Source organism: Lytechinus variegatus, chromosome 8 (genome assembly GCF_018143015.1).
Source record: "Lytechinus variegatus isolate NC3 chromosome 8, Lvar_3.0, whole genome shotgun sequence".
Lineage (NCBI taxonomy): Eukaryota > Metazoa > Echinodermata > Echinoidea > Temnopleuroida > Toxopneustidae > Lytechinus > Lytechinus variegatus.
In genome coordinates this window covers 30,205,220-30,226,137 of record NC_054747.1, presented here as the reverse complement: position 1 = coordinate 30,226,137, position 20,918 = coordinate 30,205,220, and the positions used below count along the sequence as shown (strand labels likewise).

Below are 20,918 nucleotides of genomic sequence, written 5' to 3'. Positions count from 1 at the left end.
TTGTCTACAATGCAGTTAACTCCTGGACCTCGAACCTCTACAGAATATGGTGATCGCGCTTTTTCTTCAATTGCCCCTTCTCTTTGGAATAAGCTACCATCTTACATTCATAATGCCAAGTCTGTGAATCAGTTCAAAACCCTACTCAAAACATACCTGTTTAATAGATGATTCACAGTTGTGGGTCGGTCAATTGGAGGTGCACACCAGTTTTGATTTTTGATTATTCAAATAGTTGTATTACCTGTTCATTATCCCCTGTCCCCCCCCCCCCCTTTAAACCCAAGTACAAAGCATAAACAGAACACAGAGCGCTTAGAAACACCAGTAGTAAGCGCCTAATAAATGTTATGTATCATTATTGTTATTATTATTATTATTATCAATAGCCCCTCCCAGGTAATATTACAAGCTTTGAATCAAAGCTTGTTATATTACCTGGGAGGGGTATATGAGATATATTCAATTCAATTAAATTTTATTTATTTCACTTCCATCAAACAAAAACAAGTTGTATACCACAGGGGCCACGGAACCGTGTACAAAAACGTAAAAATGACCATATAATTGTGATTTTTAGCATGGTCAGCCCCCCACTTTTGGCTTTGAAAACTGTTCCGCGGCCTCTGTACCATATATAAACATAAGTATTTGTATCCGTTGCAATGAAACAAAAATAATAATACACATGTTGTGAAAAAAACACAATTTGGGCAACACATTGGAGGTTTTAAGTAAGTATACTATTTTTCAATAGAAATTAAATTAAGATGGAAATGGAGGGACCCACTAAAAAGCAATGCTTGTACAATGTGGGCCCCTCAAAAAAAGATAACACAACCAATAACAAAGTACAAATACAGATATATGTAATCAAATGAGAAAAAAATAAATAAATGATAAATGATACTCGAAAAAGAAAAGAAAAAGGGGAGAATGCCCTGATAGGATGGATGGGTGCTGCTGAACGTAGATAAAACACATGCAATCGTGGACTCAAGCAAACTGGATTTAATGATGTGTATAAAAGGAGAAAAAATATATGAAATGACCTGGAAAGAATATAATTCGCAAAAAATGTGATTGATGCCCTAAATAAATAAGTGGTATAGGAAGGCGGATAAGGACAGGAGAGAAAGAGAAAATAGAGGAGAGGATAGACACAATAATGTACGAGGTTCGACACAGAGCACAACTGAGAAGGACTTGTATCAGATTTGTTTTTCTATTAAAAAAAAATTATTAATTTGTTTTAAGGTAGTATTAAGGTAAATCCTGACTTCAGAATACGGGCCTATAACTTTATTACCATCAGGCATACCATGACCATAGATCGATTGGGAGGTGGTTTTCTTCACGTGACAGTGACATAAAGTGATAAGACTTCAGTCACAATTTGGTCGATTCACAATACGTTGCGCCATCTATCGGTTGCAGCGGATTGGCAGAAATTCGCAATGCCTCACGGGAAAAATTGCGTCTGTATTGTACATGCTAGTCCTAATGTGCATGTATTCAGGCGATTTATATTCAGCACTGGTCAACACGGCTTGCATATGCTGTTTACTGGGTCCAGGAGGTGGGAGAGAAATTTGCGCTCACATTTCTTTGCAAAATTTAGGCCATTTTGGAGGTCAATTGTTGCCATATGGTTTTCATTTTTAAAGCACAAACAGTCACACTACAGCACACTATTGTGCGCTGCCTGCGTCTGCGCTCGATGTGGACCCCGAAGTTTGAAATTGGAGGCCATGTTCGCTCAAACCGATAGATGGCGAAACGTCTTGTAAATCCATCATGTTTTGCATTGTGCAGGCCTATGCATTTTGTCTAACTTTATACCATCTTTATTAATTAACCCTATCTTGGCCGGGGTATTTTGGGAGTTCATATGGCCGGGGGGGCCTCCCAGGCCCCCCCCCCCCCTTTAAGATCTCGGCCATCGACCGCGCGATCGCGCCGAAAATTGGCACACGGGTTGTCTGGGACATATATAATCTACAAGATTGTACAGTAATTTATTTCATGCGAATTACTATTAAGTGATTATGCTAATTTATGCGCAATTAGTATGCGACTTCATACTTTTTCCTCTAACTCCCTAAATAAAGCTCCAAATGTACTAATTTTTAGCATAGAAACTGTTTGTGGTGTTCTTAGCAAGTGTAAATTAAAAGAAATGCGATATCAAATCATTATCTTATGTATTATTATTTTTTTTGCAATTTCTTATGTATTTCCTTGTTTTGCTGACCTTTTGTTTTTCATTATTTTTTCAATGAAATTTGTTGGGGACGCTTCTGTGATCATAAAATAATTACATTTAGACCAGCAAAACTAAAAATAATCATACATTTATAAATTTTGGTTGAAAACACAATTTGCATTGACTTTGTACACGAAATCACGTTTTTGAGCAATTTTCGGTCTGACATGCACTTACATAATGTTGCATAATTTCAGAACCACGTACCCGGGTGACGCAAAATTGGTCTCAAAAATTGCGCAAGACTTGAAAGTAAAAAGTCAGCGAGCGGCGCGGTCAAAAAATATCGCGCGATTTGTTGAGGGGGGGGGGCTTCCGAGGCCCCCGGCCTAGATAGGGTTAAAGTATTTCACTCAGATGTCATACAGATATTGCCTACCACGATGGTAAAATGTAGCATTTCTTTTTCCCTGATGGAGTTATATTTCCCCCTAGGGATGATATGGCTTCGGAGAGATCCGATAAGCAGTCACCCAGCCGATATCTTTTTAGTCTTTGTAGAGTGCCATCAAAGTCTGCATTGAATTTATGGTTAAATCGCGAAGCTTCTTGCAGCTCTGATCCATCTACGGCATTGTAGAGAGCAAAACGAGTGATTTGTGCAATCTACGCATAAATCTATCAAATTACCCAATCGCGCTGCTGTTAATTAAGCCGCACGTGACGACACCTCAGTGAATATAACGCTGCGGTTTACCGTACCGTACGAGACAGATCTCCACTGAGGTGACGTCAGTACTTGATATATTATAATCGCACCCCTTCTAAAACTATGATCACATCGTGGTGATAGCCAGGTCCGAGTAAAATCTACATAGCCTAACCAATGTAAGTCCATAATTTTTACTCAGTCCAGTAATATATTGTCAGTGGCACTTTGTTGGGTTTTATACTGAACCTGTTCGTCAGTTACACACAAATGTGGACATAACTGGAACATGTTGCTGCGTACTACTCAATCAGATCCTCATTTTTTCATTACCTTAGCCCTATTTGATATTTTTCTTAGGGGGGGGGGATATGATTACCAATATTCTACATTTTCTTCTCTTCAGGCGTATTGCACCTGTCAAGTTGTTTTTCAATCAGGAGTGCTCAGTAATATCTAACCTGCAGTTTGCAATACAGTCCTTTCTTTTCATCTTGTGCTCTTTTATGAATTGGTAATTATACAATATGCATGCACTTGGACAGTATTAAACTTATTTGTTTTGTAGTAAAAGGAATTTTAAGGAATGGGATAATGTTAAGTAGAGCTGGAGGGATTCCCCAGTCCAACAGCTGTAGTATCGCTTTTTAGAACCATGAGTCATATAATATATATGATTTGTATGGCGCCAAATCCATAAGAATATCAAATGCTCTAGGCGCACTAGTGCAAAGTAGAGGTGAAAAAGAAGGAAAAGTATTTAGATTAAAAGTGCTGAAGACAAATAGAAGGGATAAATATCAATTGTAGGCCAAATTAAACATAGGTTTTAAGATTAGACTTAAACATTTCAACAGAGCTACTATCTTTAATGGTCCGAGGAAGAGAATTCCATGCGGATGGCCCAGCATGGGCAAATGTACGTCCCCCCCCCCCACTTTGTTTTGATTTTAGGGATAACCATCAAACCAGATTCTTGAGAACGAAGAGATCTAGAAGGGGCCTATTGGTGTATCAAGGAGATGTTATAGAGAGGAGCGGATCCATGTGTACAGTGAAAGAGTAATAAAAGAATCTTAAAAATAACGCGTTGTTCAACAGGTAGCTAGTGTAGCGATTTCAGAACGGGTGTGATGTGGCTGTGCTTATTGGTGAGGGTCACTATACGCGCAGCAGCATTCTGTAATTTTTGAAGTTTTGCAAGAGCATTTTGAGGTAAACCAAACATTAGGGCATTTCCGAAATCTAGTCGAGATGATATTAGAGCATGGGTGATTTTTTCTGTGGCATTGCGGGTGAGGTATTTACGGATGAAGCCTAGGTTGCGTAACTGATAGCGAACTGATTGAGAGATACGTTGAATCTGTGTGGACATTGTCATTTGGGAATCAAGAAAAATACCTAGATTACGGCAGGCAGTAGATAAGGACACTACATGCCCGGCGAGCGTGACTGAATTGATCGAAATCTTTTCTAATTGAGGTTTGGATCCATACATGATAAATTCACATTTTGCAAGGTTTAATTTAAGTGAATGTGAGTTCAACCAGATATGGACATCGTCAACGCATCGCTCAAGATTGTGGATAGCGCTAGCTGCATCGCTCTGATTGGGTTTGAATGACGTATATATTTGAATATCGTCAGCATAGATATGATAAGAGAGTGAGTGCTGAAGGAAAATATTCCTAAGACCTGTTAGATATAACATGAACATGGTGGGACCGCCCACAGAGCCTTGCGGCACTCCGCATTTAAATGGTAAAAAAATAAGAAAGGCAACCGTTTATCCTTACTGCCTGGGAGTGAAAAGTAAGGTATGATTTAAACCATTGAAGTGCCTTACCATTGACACCGAGAGATATGAGAGTGTTGATTAGGACTGTGTGATTAACGGTGTCGAATGCTGCTGACAAATCAAGGAGTATCATACCAGTCACTTTTCCCTTATCCATCTCGTGGAGAACATGATTGGTAACATTTGTGAGGAGGGTTTCAACACTATGATGGGGGCGGTAAGCAGATTGGAAGGGATCAAGGAGGTTGTTATCTATGCAATAGTCTAATAATCGTGAAAAACTACTCGCTCTAATATTTTGAAAAGGAATGGAAGATTAGAAATCGGACGATAGTTACTCAAGGATTGGGGGTCAAGATTGGGTTTTTTCAGGATAGGAAGGATGTGAGCCGTTTTAAGGACAGAAGGTACACATGCCTGATCAATACTTAGATTAACAATATAGGTAATAATACTAGCGAATGTAGAGCTGCATTCCTTGATGAGAACAGTATTGATGGGATCTAGATGGCAAGATTTGGCTGGTAATCTGCGAAATAGTGACTTTATCTCGTCAGGAGTCGTTGGCCGGATCGTATCGAAGGAAGCTGATGTGACAGGATCGACAGGTGTAAGATCTGGGGTAAGGCTGTTCTGAATTTTATGTATCTTCGAGTGGAAGAAGTGGATGAATCTCTGGGCCAGTTCTTGACTATCGGTGTGCCTTGGGAGTAGAGAGTCCTGTTTACGATTGAGGAGACGGTTAGCGGTGGAGTAGAGTTTCTTAGTATCATTACCACACATGTTGATTAGCCCAACATAGTAGGATTTCTTGGCGCGTTCAACAAGATGATTCACAACCTCTCGTTGCGCTTGGAACATCTGTCTGTCTATGCAGAGCTTGCCGTTTGACCGCCATCGTCGCTCGAGCTGTCGACGCTTGCGTTTCTCAACGGTTATCTCGCTGTTGTACCAGGGGCTATCTCGGTGATCTCTCACTTTGCGGGTCTTGGCAGGGGCATGAATATCGAGAAGTGAGGTTAGGATGGTGTTGTGGCGGTTGGTAGCCGAGTCGATATTCTCAGACACGGAGGATGGGGAAATAATATTGCTTTTCGCGACATCTTCTATAAAAGACTTTCTATTGATATCTTTGATGTTGCGTGAGGTATATGCTCTATTGACACGATTTGATCTACAAGAGCGAATTATACAGGTGATAGCAGCGTGGTCTGAAATACCTGGAATAATGTTCGGTTTGGAGATCGGTAGCTTGTCCGAGTTCCGGACGAGGACAACGTCAAGAATATGACCTTTGTCTTGAGTTGGGGATGTGACCAACTGGGAGAGACCATGGCTGCTGATGAGATCCAGAAACTTAAGAGTGTGCGGAGACGAAGTCTTATCCAGGTGTATGTTCAAGTCCCCCGTGATAAAGATAGAGGAAGGATTGCACAGTCTCTCATCAAGAAATGCTGAAAAATCAATGAGAAACTGAGAAAATCCCTGAAATCCAGGAGGACGGTAGACGACGATGATGTCGACCTGCTTAGAGCCGGCATGAGACAAAGTTCCAGACAGGGATTCGAAGGTGTCAAATTGTCCTGTTGGGCCAATATCAACATGAAGACTGTCCTTGTAGAGGAACCCGACTCCACCACCGCGCTTGGTTGATCTGGGGTGATGCTTGAAGAGATATCCTCGTGGACAGAGGTCAGCAGTTGCAGCATCATCGGATGTGGTAAGCCAGGTTTCGCAGACACATGTGAAGTCGAGTCGGTGATCGAGGACAAATTCATGAAATTGGGTAGTTTTATTACGCACAGAACGGCAGTTAAGCATACCAAATTTTATGTTGTCATTAAAACGGTCACGGCCACCCTTCCTACCTCGATGTGTCTTTCGTCCTCTAGTTATACCTAAAGACATGATCGTATTACAAACTTCTTTGTTCTGATTACAGCAGAGTGTAGAATTAGAACAGGTATTGAGAGAGTGAAGTGTTTTACTGTCATATTTGTATGACACTGAAAGACAGTTTGTGTCAGGATCAGGATCCGAATGGGCCTTACTACGTGTGACAGGGCCTGGGTTCGGATTCACATCACCTGATAACAATATCAAGATATGAAATGTGGATACAGAATTGGCATAACATTGTACAGGAGCACCAATATATTTCTTGCTCGGACTGAATGAATGTACATTATTACGATTATGAACATTATTTACATATATATGATCAATGGTACATGAGTATCAATAACATCACTTCGGCCTAGATTGCAGTGCTGCGTTGTTGCATATTGCCTTCGGTTAAGCACAAGCATCAGGCATATAAAAGTTACAAAGCCAGTAAGATTCATAGTGACAGTGAACATCTATACAAAACAAAAGAATCAGTAGTACACAATAGCAGCACAGTAGCAGCACTGACTTGAGGCATAAGTGAACAGGCCAGATGTAATCTGGCATGTGTATAAAGCAATGGCCTCTACTGCACAGTATAAAGGTACAATCACAAAAAAGGTGCAAAAACTTTACAAGGTTTATCTATCAATAATACAGACCTAAATGCTCCAAAATTTGACTAGTAGTATCTCAGATGCAGGTATAGTAAGATATCACAAAAAACAAATACATCTTAAACGTATAAACAAGAGAAATATACAAACACAATCAGAGAGATGTGCAGTGGGCGGGCAGCCACCAGCGCGCGCAACCAAAAAACATCTGGTGTTGTATATTGCTTGATATAAAGTCAATTTCTTATAGTAATCTTCCAGTGTTTGTAGCATTCTGCGCATATGAATTTCTCTTGTCAATTATTACAGTGTTCATTAAGTTATTTCCTGAATTTTCACTTAGGTGACGTGCATGCTATTTGTCATCTATTGTCAGTCTTCATGAATAATGCTTTTCTGTAGACTATTACTTTTTTTCTTCAAATATTCAAGTAGGGTAGGTGTGTGTGAGTAGGGTATGGGTGAGAGTTATTAGGGTAGGTGTGGGTGAGAGTGAGTAGGGTAAGTGTGGGTGAGAGTGAGTAGGGTAAGTGTGGGTGAGAGTGAGTAGGGTAAGTGTGGGTGAGAGTGAGTAGGGTAGGTGTGGTGAGAGTGAGTATGGTAAGTGTGGGTGAGAGTGAGTAGGGTAAGTGTGGGTGAGAGTAGGGTAGGTGTGGGTGAGAGTGAGTAGGATAGGTGTGGGTGAGAGTGAGTAGAGTAGGTGTGGGTGAGAGTAGGGTAGGTGTGGGTGAGAGTGAGTAGGGTAGGTGGGGTGAGAGTGAGTAGGGTAGGTGTGGGTGAGAGTGAGTAGGGTAGGTGTGGGTGGGTGTGAGTAGGTTAGGTGTGGGTGAGAGTGAGTAGGGTAGGTGTGGGTGAGTGTGAGTAGGGTATGGGTGAGAGTGAGTAGGGTAGGTGTGGGTGAGAGTGAGTAGGGTAAGTGTGGGTGAGAGTGAGTAGGGTATGGGTGAGAGTGAGTAGGGTAAGTGTGGGTGAGAGTGAGTAGGTTAGGTGTGGGTGAGAGTGAGTAGGGTAGGTGTGGGTGAGAATGAGTAGGTAAGTGTGGGTGAGAGTGAGTAGGGTAGGTGTGGGTGAGAGTGAGTAGGGTAAGTGTGGGTGAGAGTGAGTAGGGTAAGTGTGGGTGAGAGTAGGGTAGGTGTGGGTGAGAGTGAGTAGGATAGGTGTGGGTGAGAGTGAGTAGAGTAGGTGTGGGTGAGAGTATAGGGTAGGGTGGGGTGAGAGTGAGTAGGTTAAGTGTTGGTGAGGGTGATTGGGGTAAGATTGGATGAGAGCGAGTACGTTAGGTAAAGGTGGGAGTGAGAAGATTGGGTGAGGGTAAGAGTGAACAGAGTAGTTGTGGGTGAGATTGAGTAGGTTATGTGTGGGTGAAAATGAGTAGGGCATGTGCGAGCAAAAGTGACGAGGGCAGGTGAGGGTGAGAGTTGACACGTGTGGATGATATTTGTGGGTGAGAGTGAGTAGCTTTGGTGAGATTGAGAGTGAGTAGGATAGTATTGTGTGAGAGTGAGTTGGTTGGGTGAAGGTGAGAGTAGGGTAGGTGAGATTTGATAAATGTGGGTGAGCGTGCCTAGGGTAAGTGCGAGAGTGAACATATTAGGTGTGGGTGAGTAAGTTATGTGAGGGTAAGTAGTTTAAGTATGGGTGAGAGTGATTAGGTAAGGGTGGCTGAGAGTATGTATGTATTAAGGTTGGTGAGTATTAAGGTTAGGTGTGGGTGAGAGAGAGTAGGGTATAGGTGTGGGTGAGAGCGAATAGGGTATTAGAAGGTGAGTGAATGGGGTTGGTTAGGGGGAGATGGGGAGAAAGAGTGCCCACTCTCAGCCCCCCACCCCTATCACCCCTATGCTCTACTCAGGTTACACTTCGTAATTCCGAAGATTCTTTATTCCGAAGGTTCGGAATTCTAAAACACGTAAATTGCCTATATCTCGATTTTCGTTAATCCGAAAACGAAATAAGGTTTGTTATTCCGAAGGTTCGGTAACCCCAAAACGATATAAAGTTTGTTGTTCCGAGGTTTTCGTGAATCTGAAAACGAAATAAGGTTCTTTATTCCGAAGGTTCGATAATGCAAAAATAAATTTTATAGGTGGCGAAGCCGGAAAAACTGGAAGGGTAAAGCGTGGTGGAGGGAGAGAAACACCGTTGCTTTTCAAATTTTTATGAGGATTACCTGAAAAGGAATATTTTAAGCACTTCATGGAATACATGAATAGAACAAGTACTTCAAACGAACCTCATTTCATTTAGAATTAACGAACCGTATTTCGTTTTCGAACTAACGAACCTTCGAAATTAAGAAACTTTGGAATTACGAACCTTCAAAATACTGAACCTTCGGAATATTCCAACATTCGGAATAACGAACCTACGGAATTATGAACCTCATTTGTTTCCGGACTAACGAACCGTCGGAAGTACGAACCTCATTTTGTTTTCGGACTAACGGACCTTCGTAATAACGAAGCGTCAGAATTACGAATGTATGCGCTCTACTCAAACTCACTCGATCTTTGCCCTCCTACCTTCCTGAGAGTTTGTTACACAATTTCATTTGCTTTTTAGTAAACGCATACTCACATATGCACCCTAACATCTAATTCAATACTGCAGAAAGAAACGAGAGTAACAAAGGTTGTTTAAAGTGTGGTCTTTTAATATTTATAAGGATTAATATTTTCAAGCAGCAATATTCTGTTCCATCGTATTAAATAGTAAGAATATAGAGTGGTCTATACAAACACGTTATAAATATGCATGTATCAACGACAGTGCTATTTTGTGTATTTCATAATTACAAATTAAACAACATTATTCATAGTTCCTGTTGCAAGCAAATGTGTAAAAATTACAGAAAGCTACTTTCTATAATTAGTGTTAGAATGTAAATGCCACAAACACAGATCTTACAGGACAAGTCCACCCCAACAAAATGTTGATTTGAATCAAAAGAGAAAAATCCAACAAGCATTACACTGAAAAATTCATCAAAATCAATGTAAAATAAGAAAGGTTTAATATGTATAAGTTTCACTTAATTTCACAAAGAGTTTTATCTACATCCTGGTCGGTATGCGAATGAGGAAAAAGATGACGTCATCCACTCACTATTTCTTTTGAACTTTATTACATGAAATATGAATTATTCTTAATTTTCTTCTCATTGTCAAGTAAAACAAAGATTACTTCCTCTCTGAACATGTCGAATTAGTGTAGTTAATTACTATATGATTCAATGAAGTTGGTCCTTATTGCCAAATCTGTAAAAAAAAAGAAATGAAATATTAAACAAAAGAAATAGTAAGTGAGGGAGATCATCGATTCTCTCCATTGCATGCCATTGAGTTGTGCATATCACTGCTTTGTGAAAAATGAAACTTTAAAATATATATCATAACTTTCTTATTTTACATCCTATATTGAAGAAATTTCCATTGTTGTTCTAGTTTGATTTTTCTTTATTTATTCAAATCAATATTCTTCTAGAGCGGACTTGACCTTAAATATAATTATAAGCCTTTAAACTTCACCAAGATAGAAACCGAATACTGCAGACCCGACAAATGCTGCGACAATATTATCATTGGCATACCATCGGTCAGTTTGTAGTCAGTTGGTGCGAGTGCATAATTCTGGTACAATCTGATCAAATTGCATTTCGTCTGAGTGGAATATCCTGACCATCATAAACTCCTGGATACAATAATCATATAACTCAATATAATGATCGCAAGTATATGAATAATATACACAAACTACGTACGCTCTTAACAATGTTGGGCAAAGAAATCCCCAACATTTAACAATCACTGGCAACATACTGTCCACACACAGCTGTTGGTTAAATTTTGTCCATATTGGGTAATAAAAACTAATAATTGAGAAATAGATATGCTCAATTTGATAATATATATATTCTTTTGACAACATACATTACCATTGATTACTCAACACAGTGGACAGCATGTTACCGAACAGTGTGTATATTGAACGTATTTTATACAGAAGGTGCATTTCTGAAGTGTGATAAAATCATAATTGTATACAAAAGAATAGCAAAAGATGGACTGAAATAGGAATGAACTTCATAAAAAAGCAGTGGCATAATAAACAGAACATTTTGAGGGGCCAGATATGGCAAAATTTGAAAAAGTTTTGGATTTTCTAATATTCTGCGATAACTTGGACTAACTACTAAAAAGTATATTTCATGTCACCCCTTTTCTATTCCATATTTAATTTTGTCCTTTATATTTTGTCATGACTGCGGATCAATATGCCCCCTATATGTATAAAGCCAGTGGAAAAGGAGAGAAGATATATAATAATAATATAGAATTTTTGTAGCGCACGTATCCACCTTGTTAGGTGCTCAAGGCGCTCCTATATTACCCTGGCTAAGACACTTAAAATAACGTTATCAGCAATTAGCATATGTGGAGTCATACGGTTCCGATGGCAATGGAATGTCCCTCTCTCGAGTATCAAGCCTGCCAGCCTTAGACCTGATGCCATTAGAGTGTTTTGAAGATTTATAACTGCAACCAAGACTTTCGTCATCACAATCCTTCGCAATGGCCACTTCTGTGTAGACCTGGTCTTCGTTGCTAATTCCAGATACCTTTAAGCCAGTGTATAGGTGTATTCCTGTTGAGATGTTGGGCAGGTCGAGTGTCTCATATGATGAATCTTCTTTCGGGAATCCAGTCACATTAGAGGAAAGCCGTTCATCTAGGATCTTCATCGCCGCCTTCAGCTTTCTATTACGAGAGTACCCGAAGAGAACCGCAACAATCAAAATAGCACAGAACACTGCCAGGATCGTTCCAACCAATAAGAGGGTCAAATGGGGATTAAGACTCTTTTCAACAGGTGGTATCGAATTCGATGTTCCATCTTGGTGTTCAGAGTAGTTTTGTGGATTCCTGGTTAACGGCATTTCGCTAGAGGACATCATCGACATCACCGAACCTAAAAATGCATAAAAATGAAAATGAATCATGAGCCCAGTATCGATCAGGCGGTGGAATATTCAAGTCAATGCAAAATATTTCATTAGCTTCATGGATTAAGAAAAGGCAAGCCAAGTGATAGTTGTGTAGTAGCAGTAGTAGTCGTAGCATTTATATTTCGTATGAAAAAAAAACCGATGGATAGCCCATATTCTGTTTTGTCAACATGGCAATACTCTTCTTTCATAAGGTCCAAATACAATACAAAGTAAACACATATCATACAATAAATAAAACAAAATAACAAAAGTGATATATGATGTTACTAATACGAAATATTATAAAATTCAATATTTTGGCAAGAATTTACACAAAATATTTCATAAAATGAATTGAGCTGCTTTCATATTATTGAAATAAGCTTTCTTAAGGAGCAAACGACTTTTAAAGGTAAGGAATATTAAGATGAATATTAAATGACTGTAAACTGTTATATAACACAAGATTTTGGTTCACGCATATAATTTTAGAGGTGTAAAGGTGGCAATATTATAGCTGGGGATAACCTCGCCCTAATATTAAATTCAATCCGCGATTAACAGCTTTACTGTTCTACTTTTATTTTACCTTTTCTCGCCACTTCGAGTATTGGTTCTTTGATACTATATTGATAATCATTTTTTTTTCATCGCAGATTATGATACAATAATTATTACCATAATTAATTTAATACATGCTCATTTTATTTCTCTGAACATCCCTTTAAGGACTTTCCACAGTTATGTTTGTTCGCATTATGATCTGCGCATAGTTTACACTCCGAGCGCTGACGTCATAATGGATGAACAGGTGATTCATTAGCTGCGGATATGAGCTGATTTTTCTCATCTTCTGCACTTTAACTGCAGATCCCATGCGTTATTCCATGAAGCTAAAAATGGAATTATTCCATAGACCATTCAAAATAATAATTCTCTCTACAATTTCAAAATACTTTACTCTGCAGTGCTGCCAAGAATCACGAATATTACCCCGAGTTTTAATAAATGGTAGAGTGGTTTTGATTTTTTTCTTATCATAGATACAAAGCATTCGGCGCATTTTTGGTGTTTTAAAAAGCACATTTGCACTAATAAAAATGCTGATAGTTTGAAAACAAGCACATAAACTCATATTTTTTAATATATTTACCTCTTAGGTATACCTTCCTCTACAATTCTGCAAAATTTTGGTGAAAATGACATGGATTTTGAATAAAGTGCAGCATTTATTGTACGTTTGTAATTTGTTACTGAAATTTCACATTTTTTAGATTGGCATTTTGTTATCTTTTACGCCATTTTTAAGAACTGACAGTACTGTTAAGCTTAAAATTGCTAACAAATAACAATATAAATAGATTCTCCATTCTAACTATACAATTATTAACTCTCTTGCGAAATTTGATGACTTTTTCATGTATTTTGACTGAGTAATAGAGAATTAAACTCATTGTAGTAATCTTGGGCGGTCTAAAAATGCCAAATTCTTTTGAATGCGCAATTCTTAAAAACATCAAATTGGGAGAAATTTGAAGCTCTATAGCAAAAAATCAAGCACATGGACCTATGTTAATTTTTGCATATTTCGAATATTAAGGCTCTAAAGTATCTATGTGCAAAGTTTGGTGTAAATGACATGGATTTTACTCTAACTGTGAAACGTCTTTAAGGTCAAGCTCACCCCCCAAAAATGTTGATCTTAATAAATAGAGAAAAATCTAACTAGCAAAACGCTGAAAATTTCATCCAAATCAGATGTAAACTAAGAAAGTTATGAAATTTAATGTTTCGCTTATTGTTCACAGAACAGTGATATGCACAACTCAGTGACATGCAAATGAGACAGACGATGATGTCCCTCACTCACTATCTCTTTTGAATTATATTGTTTGAATTATACAATATATATTTCACTTTTTACACATTTGACAATAAGGACGAACATGACAGAACCATATAATAATAATGCTTATTCCACATGTTCAGGGAGGAATCAATCGGTGTTTCACCTGACAATGAGGAGAAAATTAGAATATTTCATGTAATAAAATACAAAAGAAACAGTGAAAGGATGACGTCATCAGCCTGCTCATTTGTATGCCGACCAGGACGTGAATATAACCGTTTTGTGAAATTGTGCGAAACTTTAAAATGTCGTAACTTTCTTAATTTAAATGAAATTTGTAGTGCTGTGCTTGTTGGATTTTTCCTTTTTATTCAAATCATTTTTGGTTGGGGCGGACATGTCCTTAAAATTTTCTTATAGACTATTTTCTGACAACTGAAAAAGAAGCGAAAGGTCAGCACCGTTATTCAAATCAACCATCGTAAAATCACGTGACAGGCAAAAACATAAATCTGCCACGTTGGCAATCTACCACTTCCCCATCAGCTACACTGGCACGTTAGTGACCATATAATTAAAGAAGGATATCAATTTCAAATTGCGCCTCTACTAAGTATGCAAAGAATCAAACGATTTTCATATTCTAATTTTATTTACCAAATTGATTTACTCCTTGAAATCACTGATTGCGATGGTAATGGTTAAAGTCAATGTAAATTCGTACTTGAATTCTTGATATGAAATGAATTAACATTCACCTTTGCACATGACTCCAACATCCAGATTATGGGGGCAGTCGACGGCCTCTATGGACATGAAGGTACAGTTCATCAAGGTGTCCTCCGATCCAAGACAAGAGATGTCTTCCAGAAGTACCTTCCCAGTCCCTTCGCCGAATGCAGCGTTATGGAGAACGTCTGAAGCACCTAGGAAGCCTAACAGTCGACAGGCCACGTCGGCCTCCTTTAAGTCCCATCCTCGCCCACAAAGTGTACCCCACGATGAGTTAAACAGCATTTCTACTCGGCCTTCATTTTGCCCCCTTCCACCTGCAAGGCGAATTTCAATTCGCCCATCGGGCTAGTTAGGGTGAAAATAGTGCGAATGGTAATAGGAAAACTATGAAGACGATGACAACGGTAATAACATGACCCATGCAATAGCAAAATTCAAATAATGGCAAAGACGACGAATAATTGCAACAATTATACTCATAATGATAATGAATGTAACAAAGAACTACAGTAGAAATAACATACGATAACAAGTGAATGCGGTTACCAAAATGAAAAAAAGAAGAAGAGGAGGAAGAACAAAGAGAAGAGGAAAAGGAAGAGGACGGCGAAGAAGAAGAAAATACTGTAAAAATGGATATTAGAACATGGAGATAGATGCCTTATTTCGTGACAGTAAAACAAAAGAATGTAAGAACTGCAACATTAAGTAAAAAAATAGCAGAGCTGTTAATTTAGTCAACTAAAATTAAGATTTAACCTTTAAACTCATACACACGCTCTCACCTTTCCAACAGACGACACCGGCGTCTTCTGAGTGACCACAATCATGAATCCCATATCCAGTGTGAAAGCATTCTGCAAGGTTGAGTTCATCTCCGATGCATCCAGCTTCATCCAAAAGAATACTTCCTGAACCTTCGCCAAACTCAGCGTTGGTGGTGGCCCTAACGGCTGTTTGAAAGCCCAACATTCGGCATACAACTTTGGCGTCACTAAAACTCCAGTCGTCATCGCAAACTGTTCCCCAGGAACCGTCGTAGAACACCTCTACGCGACCCTCTAAGGCTGATTGTCCACCGACAAGACGAACTTGCAGTGCTGGTACATATGGTAATGAGTGTACATATCATGCATTGTAACAGTTTAAGTCAGAATAACATGTACGACGTACCTTTGTCATGTTTGGAACGATTTAAAGTTGAAGCTCATGACTATTCTGCTGCTTCAAACATGTCAAAGGTAACGAGTGTGTGTATCATGGGTGTCGATCGGTATTCTTGGTTTGGGGGGGGGATGATTGACACAAATGTTCATGTGGATGGGGATCTGTCAACATTACCCCCACTAAAATAACAAGTTAGGACATTAGAGAGTGGTTGATATGGATGGAGTTCTTGGAAATTCCTTCATTGTTGGGTTACAAGTAAGCCTATTCTAAACTAATACGAAAGAAAAAAATGACAAAAAATTGTCTGGATCGTGTACATAGTGATCTGTTTATTGAGCATGATGTATATATGTATATATATAATATATGTTTATTTATATATATATCACCCTCACCAACAATGCGAGCGCGAAGCGCGAGCTGAAATTTTTAAGTATGACATGAAAACAGGAAAATGTACCTGTTTAGGTGTGTTTTTAGTAACTCATGAGGAGGGTAGATTAGTATGTATCTTACTAGAGAGCGAGCTGAAATTCCTTTATATTCTGACCTGAAAGCTTGATATTCTAAGCATTTTTGGTACCAATGATTAAGATGGGTATCTAGAAGAACACTAGATGCGAGCGCAAAGCGCGAGTTGAAAATTTTGATATTTCGATCTGGAAGGATAGTTTAATGGACGCTTTTACTAAAGAACAAGATATATTATATCCAACAAAAGATTATTGCAAATCGAAGCGGGAGTTCTTTTGAGGTTTAGAACTGAAAACGGGACATTCTATTCACCTATTCAATGATGAAAAGTATGGGTTTTTGGTACAGAAATCATGCGAGCGCGAAGCGCGAGCTGAAAATTTATATATTCCAATCTGAAAGGCAGACATTTTGAGCACGATTTGAAATGAAAATCGAGTTGGTATCTCAATCTCACTTGCTGATTTCAGTGTAGCATTTCAATCTTATTCCATTTTTTTGTTTTTATTATTGGGGGGAAGCGATATATCCCCCTGTCCCCCCCCCCCCCGATCGACGCCTCTGTGTATACAACTTCTCTTAAATCTAACCCGACTGGCAATATCTTTTTTCTTCTTAATGCATGATAAACTGCAGATTCGGACCAATTAAGACTAGCACAAATTACAAACTGTATGGCTTCTCGTGCGCCATCGGGCTTACCGTCATTCCATAGAGCTATTAATGTGATAGCTATATGGTCATTCCTTAGACGATTTATCTTGCCATCCTTTTACTCCGGTTTATTTTTCCACCCTTTTGAATTAATTGATTTATCAAAATTAATTTATTCACCACTGGTGGGATGAAACACCCTATCAACAAAAGTTGTTTTTCGTTAGGGTCTTTTTATGTCATGTGTTAAAAAAATATCATATACATAAATATTTCATTCTTTTTCATCTTGAACCTCCACCCATCTGTTTAATAGTCCTGAAAAGGAATGTTTTTATTTAATAAAAGTATACACAAATTGCGAGGGAAACAAACTGATTGATGGCATACTATAACCATTATGATCAAACTTTTCATCATCATTATTATAATTTTTCTACCCTAAATTATTGGGGGAGGATAATACAGGCCATCCCCCCCACTTGAAATATTGGGGGGATATATCCCCCACCCCCCCCCCCCCGTGATCGACACCCATGGTGTGTATAATTTGTCTAATGCCCGAGTAAAATTATGTGCATTTCTGTTTATGAGATAGCAATGTAGATTCTTGTTATTTGATTAACCATTTCAAAACCATGAAAACAATAACTTAAACCAGTCATAAGCAATTTTTGCTTTGGGCTTAAATGAACGACTCATGTCAGATTCCCGGGGGTGGGGGCACTAACATTGGCGAGTGGATACCATGCGCGACCCAAAAACACGTAAAACGATGTCTTTTTCAAGATAGGGCACGTTACGTACGTAACGTAATAAGGGTGTCTAAAACACTAAAATAATGAAAAAAGGGTATCTATTTCGCTATGAAAGCTACGTGTTTAGGGTCAAATTTGAGAGTGTATTAAAAAATCAAAACTAAAATGTATTATAAAGGATGTACTTTAGGGTTCAATTAATGGAATACCTGCCAATGGCATTGTTTTGTTTCCAAATTTGTTAAAGGTCAAGTCCACCTCAGAAAAATGTTGATTTGAATCAAAAGAGAAAAATCAGACAAGCACAATACTGAAAGTTTCATCAAAATCGGATGTAAAATAAGAAAGTTATGACGTTTAAAATTTTCGCTTATTTTTAACAAAATAGTTATATGAACAAGCCAGTTACATCCAAATGAGAGAGTCGATGATGTCACTCACTCACTATTTCTTTTGTTTTTTATTGTTTGAGTTATACAATATTTCAATTTTTACGAATTTGATGATTAGGACCTTGATGATTAGGACCTCCTTGCCTGAAGCACAAAATGTTAAAATAATGGAATTCCACGTGTTCAGGGAGGAATGAAACTTCATTTCACATGACAATGACGAGAAAAGAACAATATTTCATATTTTATATAATAAAATACAAAAGAAATAGTGAGTCATGTCATCAACTCCCTCATTTGGATGTAACTGGCTCGTTCATATAACAATTTTGTTAAAAATAACCGATTTTGATGAAATTTTCAGTGTTTTGCTTGTTGAATTTTTCTCTTTTTATTCAAATCAAGTTTTTGTTGGGGTGGACTTGTCCTTTAAGGGTATGATTTCACACGCCAATGCTTGTTAAGGTGTGCATTTTCAGAATATGGAAAATACGTGTTTAGGGTGCTTTTTGAGATCTCATAGTCGCGCATGGTATCCACTCGTGAGTAAGAGTGGCCCCCAGGGTCAGATTGTGGCCAATTATTTGATAAGCAGATATTACTTGCCACTGTAAGTACAAGACTCTTTCTTGCTACTGATGTTATTAACAATAGCAGCAACGTGGGAAAGTACTTTGTTGAACTGAAAAAAGATCAAATTTTGTTTTATGATGGAAGTATGACATCGATTGCTGCAACCGAAATTCAAACCGAAGATCGACAATGAATTTATGAATGATAGAAACCATAGGCATACGTTTAACCATGTTTCCATTCATGTTAGTCTTTAGGACTTCTGCATTTAGTTGAAATTTTATAACCCTTTTTTCTCTATTCTCTCTAAAAGAAATAACCACAGCGAGGATCACCTGCCAATTTACAAGTAAGACGTTTAGTTCTACCAACAGTTCAGCTCACCATTAACATCATTACCGCAGACCACCCATGCATCTTCTGAGTGTCCACAATTATGAATCCCATATCCACTGTGAAAGCATTCTGCAAGGCTGCGTTCATCCCCGACGCATCCAACATATCCAACATAATCCCAGAGAAAACTACTAGACCATTCTCCGAACTCAGCGTTGTAGGTGGCTCTAGTGACTGTTTGGAAGCCCAACATTCGGCATACAACTTTCGCCTCCCTTAAACTCCAATAATTATCGCAAATTGTTTCCCATGAACCGTTGTACAACACCTCGACACGACCTTCTAAGGCTGAATCCCCGCCAACCAGCCGTACTTGCAGATCTTGATAGATATCGGACGGAAGGCGAGATACAGAAGAGAGAGAGGGGGGGGGGAGGGGTAGGGTTATAGGGGTGGGGTGAACGGAAGAAAAGAAATAACATTTCGAAACAGAAAATTCAAATCTTCCAACAAAGAATCATTCCTTTGTATGACATCAAAATTTCGATTACAAATACCACTAAACCATATGTTTCCTTTAAGGATGCACACTTTGGTATGTCTATTTTGCTTAATTTAGTGAATAAAATGCAATACCTACTTTTAATGTGTGACGTCAAATTAGATCCCATTGTTACAACACCCCGTTACCCAAGGCCATTACATTTGAAATCTTGACAGATTGAACAAGCGTGCCCTTTAACACGTTCAGCAACTCGTTTTCATTTTAGGTCCGTATAGGGCTTTTAAAAATTGAATAGATTTATTGTTTTTCTCCTGACCAGCATTTATTATCAATCGTAAACTACATTTTCATTTCAGAACATACATAATATATTGATTACTGCTTTTGCTTATAAACCATAGAGGGAAAAAGTGGACTAGAATTGTCATTCTAAGCAAATATGATCAACGATCCTACAACATTCACAATTTACAAGTGAAGGATTGCCACTGTAAGCAGACTGATTAAAAAAAAATCGGATTAAATCTCATGAAATTGATTGATAAATTAAAAAAGCAGAAGGGTATTATCTGTTCAATATTTTAATGATAAATTTGAAAACATATGAAAAACTTTTAAATGGCAAACCTTTTGGTACGCATTCTACGCCAGCGTCCTCGCTATGCTGACAATCGTGAACTTCGAATCCATTATGACTGCAATCATCTAGATCCATTTCTTGACCAGTGCAGTCTACATTATCCAGGAAGATGGGACCAGATCCAGGGCCATATTCTGCATAACCAGTGGCCGCTGATGCGTTCCCGTAGCCAAGTTTTCGACAGACTACCATTGCATCTTGGATATCCCAGCCATCGTCACAGATACTACCCCAGAGCCCATCATGACGGACTTCTACTCGCCCTCGTCTTTCGTCTCCTCCTCCAATAAGACGAACTTCAGTTCCAGAGACGCGCCATGCTTTATAAATTGAATTTCGACCATTATCAATGAAAAAATTAGCCATTCTACAAACATGATAGTTACAAGATTTAGAATATATAAATACACATACACACACGCAAACACACATTGTATATATGAATATATATATCATGTCCCCCTTTAAAGGTAAAAAAAAATGAAGGGAGATATGCCATGCAATAGCAAATGTGGACCTATTTTTTGTTATTCTTATTTCATTTATTTTTACCTTGGACCAAACGACTTCATGTCAGGGGCGGATCCAGGATTTTCCAAAATGGGGCATTTTTTTCATGTTACATTTG

General features: G+C 38.4%; 2 protein-coding genes across 2 annotated transcripts; both read right to left on the bottom strand.

The window, feature by feature from the left end:
* Nucleotides 1-10,656: 10,656 nt before the first annotated feature.
* Nucleotides 10,657-15,126, bottom strand: LOC121420810 (galectin-3-binding protein B-like). Its single transcript, XM_041615445.1, has 2 exons — nucleotides 14,812-15,126; nucleotides 10,657-12,185 (listed from the first exon to the last, which is right to left on the bottom strand). The coding sequence occupies exons 1-2, from the start codon at nucleotides 15,068-15,070 to the stop codon at nucleotides 11,635-11,637; spliced, it is 810 nt and encodes a 269-aa protein (XP_041471379.1). The 5' UTR covers nucleotides 15,071-15,126; the 3' UTR covers nucleotides 10,657-11,634.
* A 409-nt stretch (nucleotides 15,127-15,535) lies between these two features.
* Nucleotides 15,536-20,656, bottom strand: LOC121419636 (scavenger receptor cysteine-rich domain-containing group B protein-like). Its single transcript, XM_041614092.1, has 3 exons — nucleotides 20,278-20,656; nucleotides 19,194-19,526; nucleotides 15,536-15,888 (listed from the first exon to the last, which is right to left on the bottom strand). Exons 1-3 carry the CDS (start codon nucleotides 20,654-20,656, stop codon nucleotides 15,536-15,538), a joined length of 1,065 nt encoding a protein of 354 aa, XP_041470026.1.
* Between the last annotated feature and the right edge of the window lie 262 nt (nucleotides 20,657-20,918).

Excerpts from the sequence above, each read along its gene's own strand:
- LOC121420810 (XM_041615445.1), bottom strand. The coding sequence starts at position 15,070 with ATGCTGTTTAACTCATCGTGGGGTACACTTTGTGGGCGAGGATGGGAC. Across the intron at positions 12,186-14,811 it reads TGTTGGAGTCATGTGCAAAG|GTTCGGTGATGTCGATGATG; the intron begins GTGAATGTTAAT and ends ATGCATTTTTAG.
- LOC121419636 (XM_041614092.1), bottom strand. The coding sequence starts at position 20,656 with ATGGCTAATTTTTTCATTGATAATGGTCGAAATTCAATTTATAAAGCA. Across the intron at positions 19,527-20,277 it reads CGTAGAATGCGTACCAAAAG|ATCTGCAAGTACGGCTGGTT; the intron begins GTTTGCCATTTA and ends ATATCTATCAAG. Across the intron at positions 15,889-19,193 it reads CTGCGGTAATGATGTTAATG|CACTGCAAGTTCGTCTTGTC; the intron begins GTGAGCTGAACT and ends CATATGTACCAG.